The sequence below is a fragment of the Anastrepha ludens genome, chromosome 3 (genome assembly GCF_028408465.1).
Source record: "Anastrepha ludens isolate Willacy chromosome 3, idAnaLude1.1, whole genome shotgun sequence".
Lineage (NCBI taxonomy): Eukaryota > Metazoa > Arthropoda > Insecta > Diptera > Tephritidae > Anastrepha > Anastrepha ludens.
In genome coordinates, this window is record NC_071499.1 from 111,781,812 (window position 1) to 111,790,644 (window position 8,833).

The 8,833-nt window shown below is 35.6% G+C and overlaps 1 protein-coding gene across 1 annotated transcript; it reads right to left on the reverse strand.

The window, feature by feature from the left end:
* Positions 1 to 5,214: 5,214 nt before the first annotated feature.
* LOC128857674 (protein toll-like) lies at positions 5,215 to 8,034 on the reverse strand. Its single transcript, XM_054093419.1, has one exon. It carries the CDS (start codon positions 8,032 to 8,034, stop codon positions 5,215 to 5,217), a length of 2,820 nt encoding a protein of 939 aa, XP_053949394.1.
* Between the last annotated feature and the right edge of the window lie 799 nt (positions 8,035 to 8,833).

Sequence of the window (8,833 nt, forward strand, 5' to 3'; positions counted from 1 at the left end):
ACAGAGTTGGACACAGGTGTGATCCTTGGGGCACACCCGACGTTACATCATGTTTGGTGGATAGATGACCATCCACCCTCAGTTGAAATTGCCTTTCAGATAGATATGAGTGGATCCAGCTCAGAGCATTGCCTTGAATACTGAGTTTATTTATCAGTATACAATGATTTGATTATCAAGTTGACGAGTTTGGTTAACTCAAACGAGAAAATAAGAATACGTAGTTTTACTCGTAATCGAAGTGGTGAAATTAAGTTAGCAAAAAGTTATTAAAAAAACTCCCTAATATGTCTTTCAAGTATTTGGCTTATGATTTATCGCGTGGGGAAGAGGTAGTAAGCCTTCAAACAGTAGGTCGACTTTCGCTGGGAGATGTGGCAATTTTTTCCATTTCGCTACAGAGGAGCTAAAAATTCTGTACTGTTTAACTGCAGACTTAACTCAAGACCTAATTTCTCAGCTTGACAGTAAACTTAGAGGTTCCAAAATCTCACATGTCATCAACGATCCTTAGGTGAGCAATGGGGAATACCTTTGAGCCCGTTGTTCATTAGCACCAGCAGATGCAGCCAGCCGTTCCATGCACTGCGCAATAGTAATGTTTGCTATGGCCTAAGAGTGACAAATTATTAAATAACTATTACTTTTAAATAACTGGTTATTTTATTCTACCCACTTTGCGCAAATATAATTGAAAAGAACACTCGAAATTGAATTTAACAGCTTGGCTAGTATGCATACGTAAGTCGTTTTAGCTATTCGCCTTTGCGTCATTCGCTCATTTTGATATTTAATTCGACAGAGATGCCACTATCTATCAGTTTGTATACATTGCAGAAGACAGCTGTTCAGTCTTAGTTAACATGAGTTTGTGAATAGCACAATCGTTAGTACCAACGGCAAATACTGCAGACAAAAATAACGATTGTCGAATCGTTTAATTGCACTACAGATTCACAACTATCCTCGTAGTTTAAATAGAAGTGCCTACTTCAGGTAGATCGCCTTCTACTCGCCACTTACCTGTAAATCTTACCACTTTCATTTAGGCATAAAGGTTTATTTTTTGCCTTCAAAGTGTTCATCTGCAGGTACCTTAAGAAACGTTTTTTCTACAAAGCTTTGCCATGTCAAATGATCCCAGAATTTTGGACATTGTAGTAAATTTTTGACAATTGGTTTATTTATATATATATATATATATGTATAATTGGAGCGTGCACCCTTTTTGGGTATTTGGCCGAGCTCCTCCTCATATTTGTGGTGTGCGTCTTGATATTGATTCACAAATGGAGGGACCTACAGTTTCAAGCCGAATCCGAATGGCAGATATTTTTTATGAGGAGCTTTTCATGGCAGAAATACACTCGGCAGCTTGCCATTGTCTGCCGAGGGGCGACCGCTATTAGAAAAATGTTTTTCTTAATTTTGGTGTTTCACCGAGATTCAAACCGACGTTCTCTCTGTGAATTCCGAATGGTAGTGACGCACCAACCCATTCGGCTACGGCGGCCGCGGTTTATTTGTAGGATCGGGTATAATAAGAAGTGAACTGAAAAAAATTAATTTTATTCAATATTGAAAATTTTAGTATGGATGACTTTTTGTTCTTTTTAACATTTTTATTCATTTTTTCCTTGTTTTAGAATCAAATATGCTTAAAAAGCCTTTTTTCTAATTTAATTTTTTGGGTCAAAATTTTTGGTTTTTTGTGTAAAACACCCCACTCTTCAGTTTATTTATTTTATTATTTTAGTTATTTCGCTTTAAAAAAGCTTTATTTCTAACTAAATTTTGTGCTTTAAATTTTTCGGGAAGAATATTTTTCCTCCATCCCGCAGACTTGCGGTTTTTTCCATTACTAACAGTTACTACGTTCAATAATCCTTGAAAGCAGCGGCATTCCATTAACTTTTCAAGTCTTTCCCCATGCATTTTAAACGAAAAAATACAAAAATATAATAAAAAATAAGAAAAAAATTTCAGGAAAACTAGCATAAATCTGAAATAAAAGAAAAATTTTCTATAATTAAAAAAAAATAAAAATTATTGTCAAGAAAAATTTCAAGAAAACATTTTTATTTTAAAGTATATTTTAACCTAAACATCAAAAATTTCTAAAAAAATCTTAGGAACAAAAGGTATTAAGAAAATCTGAAAATTAAATAAATCTCAAAAACCAAAAAAATAATAATAAAAAAAAAAAATATTATTTCACATACTTTTTGAACACAAAACAAAAAAAATTTTGCTACAAATTTTGAACAAACAAAAAAACGAAACTAATAAAAGAAATATTTAATTTTCAAAAATGAAACAAATTATTTAAATATATTTTACCTTAAAAATCTAAAAATTTATAAAAATGTTCTGAACAGGAGGTATTTGACTTTAAAAACTGTGAAAATTGAGTAAATCTTAAATAAAAAAATTTCCCCATAAATTTTGAACACAAAAATAACATAAAAATCTAAAACCAAAAGTTATTAAAAATGTAAGAAACTGAAAGTATTAAAAACAACTGTGAAAATTGAAAAACTCTTAAAAAATGGTTTACATAAAATTTGAACAAAAAAATAAAAAAAACTTTTTTTAATTAAAATTAAGTCAAATTATTTTTTTTTACATTTCCAAAAAAAAATTGTTTCAAGTATAAAAATCTAAGAATTAAAAAACAACTCTGAAAATTGAAAACATCTTAAAAAAAATTTTACCAAAAATTTGAACAAAAAAATAAAAAAAAATTTGTTTAATTCAAATTAAATTAAATTACATTTTTTTACATTTCCACGAAAAAAAATTGTTTTAAGTATAGGGTTTTTCAATTGGCGCGGGTCGATTTTGGCGCCCTGTGGCAGCCATTTTGTTTTGGTGACATCTGTCAAATCTTTTGTTTAATATTCAGTTGTTTATGCCAAATCATCATGGCAAGTTACACGATTGAACAGCACGTTCAAATGATAAAACAAACTTTATTATCAAAATGAGTGTTCATTAACGCAAACGTTGCGCGCATTGCGCCCATTTTTCGGTAGACGGGGTGGCCCTTCCAATTTCTTATGGCCCATATTGAACCATATGGACCTAGACGACATTTGGTTCCAGCAGGACGGCGCTACGTGCCACACAGTAAACGCCATTTTATTCCATTTCAACATCTACCCGCCCTTATTGAAAACCCCTATATATTTTAACCTAAAATCTAAAACTTAAAGAAAAAACTCTGAAAATTGAAAACATCTTAAAAACATTTTTTTTACATAAAATTTGAACAAAAAAATTAAAAAAGCTGTTTTAATTAAAATTAAATTAAATTACATTTTTTTTACATTTCCAAGAAAAAAAATTGTTTAAAGTATATTTTAATCTAAAAATTTAAAAATTAAAAAAAAACTCTGAAAATTGAAAACATCTTAAAAATATTTTTTTTACATAAAATTTGAACAAAAATATTAAAAAACCTTTTTTAATTAAAATTAAATTAAATTACATTTTTTTGCATTTCCAAGAAAAAAAATTGTTTAAAGTATATTTTAATCTAAAAATTACAAAATAACTCTGAAAATTGAAAACGTCTTAAAAACAATTTTTGTACAATATATAAATTTTGAACAAAAAAATATTTTTTTAATTAAAATTAAATTAAATTACATTTTTTTTACATTTCCAAAAAATCTAAAAATGTATAACAAACTGTATTAAATTAAAAATTTATAGAAATGTTAAGCATGGAAGGTATTTTACTTAAAAAATTCTACACCAGATCCGGGCTGTAATGTTCTGGCGAATATTTTTGTCGATCGACACCATCGGCACTCAATACTTTTTATAAAAAAACTGTCTAAAATACCCAGACGCATAAGATTTATTATGTTAAAATGTACCATAAACGGATGTGCCATTAAATTTTATTATGAACTCTCAAAGGCAATATTGAAAGTAAGTATAGTCCTAACCAATTTTTTTTTAATAACTAAGATTAGCTTAAGTCCAAATTAGGAAAACTATATAATTAGAGCGTATGCTTCGTTACGTGTTTGGCCGAGCTCCTCCTCCTCTTTGTGGTGAGTATCTCAATGTTGTTCCATAAAGCGTAGAATACATAAATACTTGTATATAGTATATGCATACCATACCACCAGTTGGTACCGCATCGAATACTTTCGGAGCCGAAGCATTTGTATCCATTCGGGCGACATGACTCCGTCAACGTAGCTGATGGATCTTTATTCGCTGCGTTATGTCTATGTCGTCGCTCATGTCTAAGCTCATATAGCGAGCAAAGGTTTAAAAATCTTACGCAGAAACTTTCTCTCAAACATTCAAATGGACGCCTCATCAGATATTGTAATCGTCCATGCTTCTGTGTCATACAATAAGACGGACATGATGAGAGCCCTATGTTAGTTAGTTTTGTTCGACGAGAGAGGACTTTACTGTTCATTTGCCTACTTAGTCCAATGTAGCACTTGTTGGCAAAAGAGATTATCCGTTGTATTTGAAGACTGAAATTGTTATCGGTGCTAATGCTGGTTCCTAGATAAACGAAGTCCGAAAATTATAACTGTCAACAGTGACGTGGGTGCCGATGCGCGTGTGCGCCGTCTGTTTGTTTGACGACAGGAGGTACTTCGTTTTGTCCACGTTCACCAGCAGACCCATTCGCTTTGCTTCTTTATCCAGTTTCAAAAAGGCAGAACTAACAGTGCGGTTGCTAAGGTCTATCATGTTAAAAAAATCAAAAATAAAAGGAAAAATTTTCAAAATATTTAAAATTAACTTCGCAAAATATTAATATAAAAATATGTGTAAATACATACCACTATTTTGAGTTTCGACCCAGCCTCTTTCAGTCCAATACGTGCCGTAGTGAAAACGTTAAACGCATTTTTCTTGAAACCACATTTTACAAATCGACCAGAGTCATAAGTCGAAAGAATATTGAAATTTTAGCGGCCTATTTGCAATTATATCTACAAGCCACCGTAGAAGACTCCGAAAAAGTTATTATTTAGCGTGGATTTTGGTTCGACGGTATCACCGGCCTTAATTTCTTCGACGATGTGCAAAGAGCTGCACACTTTGTCAATGACAAGATTATATGGGTTCCAAAATATAATTCCATTTAAAAATTTACATTTTTTGATTATATTTTCTTTTATTTATATTTTCCTTTAACTAAAATGAAAATCGTACCAACTCTTCATTGTCAACTCAATTTCGTCCCCCACGCAACTGATTCATCTCAACTTGCCCCATCACATAAACCCTCTTCTTCAACTCAAGCATTCCTGCATTTCCGACTTCACCTTTCTTGTGTGGCATTGCATACCGTAATTTCTGCCAAAACCAAGCATCTTGCCAGTCCAGATAGGTATTCATATCCAAATATGCCTTCAACTCTCTATCCAATAAATCACTATTGGAAATCTCACCATATTTTATGATAATTATACGCGCACGCCCCTCATCCAACGAGTATTGATGCGCCGTGCGAAACTCCATGCGTCCCCAATCCGATTCCATGAAATGCTGCGAAAGCACAATAATTGTGCGGCACGATTGTGCAACAGACTCAATAATTTGTTCGGGTATATAAGCGCCAGCGAGCCAATTGTGTTCGTGCGTACAGACGCGGAATTGCGGATCGCCCTGCTCGAGTTGCGGCAGCAGCGTATGGTTGACAAAGTGCTCATCTCGATGAGCATATGAAATGAAGGCATCAAATGCCTTATCCTTGTCCAGTTCACATTCATTGATGCAACACAAGCAAAGCTTGTGGCTATACAACCAGACATGTATCTGCAATTTGTATTTGTAGTACACAGCAATGAGAGCGAGCAATACAATAACTGCAAGCGCGACATTGGAACGTATACTTATTAAACTGGTGCTTGGCGCTGGGGCGCCAGTCTTGCAAATATCGGCGAAAACGACATTTAAGAGTGTGGCATTTCTACGATTCGCGCAACGCAAATTTTCCACATCGCATATGCGTGTGCGATGAATGCGCACAGCGCGCAGCATTTGCTCAGCACCACAGTCACACTGCCAAGGATTCCCCGCAAGGTATAGCTGCTGCAGACTTTCACTTTCATTGAGATATGCAAGCAGGAAGGGATCACTCAAACGCGCCAAGCGATTGTAACGCACATCCAGCACAGTCAAATTGGGCGGCAATCGGGAAGGTAGTAGGGTAGTGATTTGATTATGCGAGGCATTAAGTTGCGTTACATTGCCGTAGCCGAAGGATGTGTTCGCGGGTAGTTCTCTAAACTCATTATAACTAATGACGAGCGTTGAATAGTTGAGCGCAAACTCTTCTGGACGCGGTAATCTGGCAATTTCCTGCATCTTTGCAGCCGCACAGTTGATGTGTAGCATTGCGGTATGTCTGACACAAACACAGGCCGTGGGACAAAAAGCTGGCTGCCAGATGCAGAGCGCAGCAGCTGGAGGTGGCGTAAGTGAGTAGCCATTCTGATTTGAAGGGTTTGTGGCTACGCATTGCAATTCATCCCTATCGGAAAGGTATTCGCTCTTGAATATCCAGGCTAATTTGCAGTCGCACTTTAGCGGATTGTGCGTCAACTTAATTGACTCTTTGCAGCCTGCGTGCCCTTTAAATATATGAGGCGATAAGGCGTAGACCTGGCTAATATTATTGTGTGACAAATCAAGTTTGAACGGGCATGTTATGTAGCTTGCACTAGTCCAATCCATATCAAATTGTGTTATTTGATTGTGGCTTAAATTGATCAAGGTGAGATTGTGTCGACGGTCCTGTTTTTCCATTTGAGGCAAGTTAAAAATAAAATCTAGATTCTCGATTAACTCTAACAAGCTGCTGCCGTCAGTGTGTACGAAGCTGCTTAGCAGTGTATCATTGCCGAAGTGACCAGCGCCCGTGAGCGACGCCAAGTCGTTATAGCCCAAGTCTAGTCTGTATAAATAGTGCAATGGCTTAATGCCTCCGATGATATTTGAAGGATTGCTCAGGTAGTTGTTAGCCAGTATCAGTTGCCATAGAATATGTGTGGCATCGAATAGGCCAGCTGGTAAATACTCCAACAAATTGCTGCTGAGATCGAGCACCAAAAGCTTTCGTTGAGCTACTAATAATTTTGGCGGCAGCTCATGCAACTCATTTCGGCTCAAGTTCAAGTAGTTCAACTGCGCAAGTGTTGAGAAAATATCTACGTGCAGCGTGATTAAATGATTTGCAGCTAAATCAAGACTCCTCAAAGCGCTTAAGTTCCGAAAATGTTCGCTTGTAAGTTCCATAAAACATGGATATTCGAAGCGTTGTTGAATTACTGCCAGTTTTAGCGATTGCAAATTTGCGAGGCTATCAAAGATACCCGTAGGAAGTTTTATATTCCCGACGCCGCAACCTACTATATGTATAAGTAAGTATTTCAACTTATCGAGCTTACGAAAAAGCTCGGAAGGCAGCGTATTAAAGACATTTCCATAGGTTATAGCCAACCTTTGTATGTTGTGGGATTTCCAAAAAAACTCTGGTGGTATCAACGTCTCGAATGCTATGTGCGCATCATAGATAATATTTTCACGGCGCAGCATATCCGGTATACTCGAACAGTTGTAGAGTTTAAATGTTGTCTCATCATATAAATTTACGCTTGGCACGTGTTCGAGAAGGGAATTAATATCGCTCGACTCCCCTGTGCACGCTATTTCGAAAATAGATTTAGCAACATGGTTGTAATAGTACACAGATCCCGCATTGCCATACAGTTCACAATCAATCCATATTTCATTGCAATCGCACTTGCCGCGATTACCATCATAGCATTGGCTTGTGGTTATAACATAATCAGGTGCGGGTTCAAGTTCAAGTTCAGGTTCATGCTCAGATTTAAGTTCAAGCTCAAGTTCAGGTTCATGCTCAGATTCAGGTTCACGTTCTGGTTCGATAACCAATAAAGTGGATGAAGTGGTGTCTGAGCGCACTGGTCTGTTGTGGAAAAGCAGGACAAATGGAATCAGCAGATAGGCTGGATGTTTGGACATGATTAGTGATTTTTTGGCATATTTGCTATATTTATTTTTAGTCGAAGCCTTTGGACGCCAGTACCTTAAGTGGAACAATTTGTTGAAATTATTATTATTATTTTTTTTCAATAAACGGATAAAAAACGTATTATATTTATTTATCATTTGTCAATATATATATTTTTTATTTATGTCGTTTTTATTTAGTCTTTTGATTTGTTATTGTATTTATTTATTTATTCTTCATGCTTATCTGATTAATTATTAAGGGGTGAAGAGTAGTCAGCAGCCCGAAAAAATTATGATTTTCAATAACTTTTTTTTCTAGTCACTTGCTTTATTTTACAAAAGTAAAAACATAGCATCAACACATCATGTTTCGACTTGACTTTAGTAAAAATTAAAAAAAAACCATTCCGCCCGATCATGCATCGCGAATGCTAATCTCATTTTCATGTGAATGGCAAATTGCACACAATAAGCTATTGTGTACTTTCTGGCACTACGCACCAGTGTTGAGCTAATGCAAAAGCAACAATTAGCCGCTTGTTCATTGACACCCCTTTAATATGCTACACACAAGGGCTAATTATTTTATATTCTCACTCGAATGTGACTGGCATGCGAGATACATAATTCGGTTGATTAATACTTGTAAAAGTTATCGTTGTTTGTGTGGAGTCCGTTCCTCCAGAAGCCCCTTGCGGTGATCATCACAAGTCCTTGGAGATTCATCTAAAATCAATCGGACAAGAGAGGGAGGCTGGGGAAGCACCGGAGCCCCCATCTTGGCTAATGCAGAGGTGCAGAGGAAGGC

Bases quoted from the DNA above. Each gene is read 5' to 3' on its own strand.
- LOC128857674 (XM_054093419.1), bottom strand. From the start codon at position 8,034: ATGTCCAAACATCCAGCCTATCTGCTGATTCCATTTGTCCTGCTTTTC.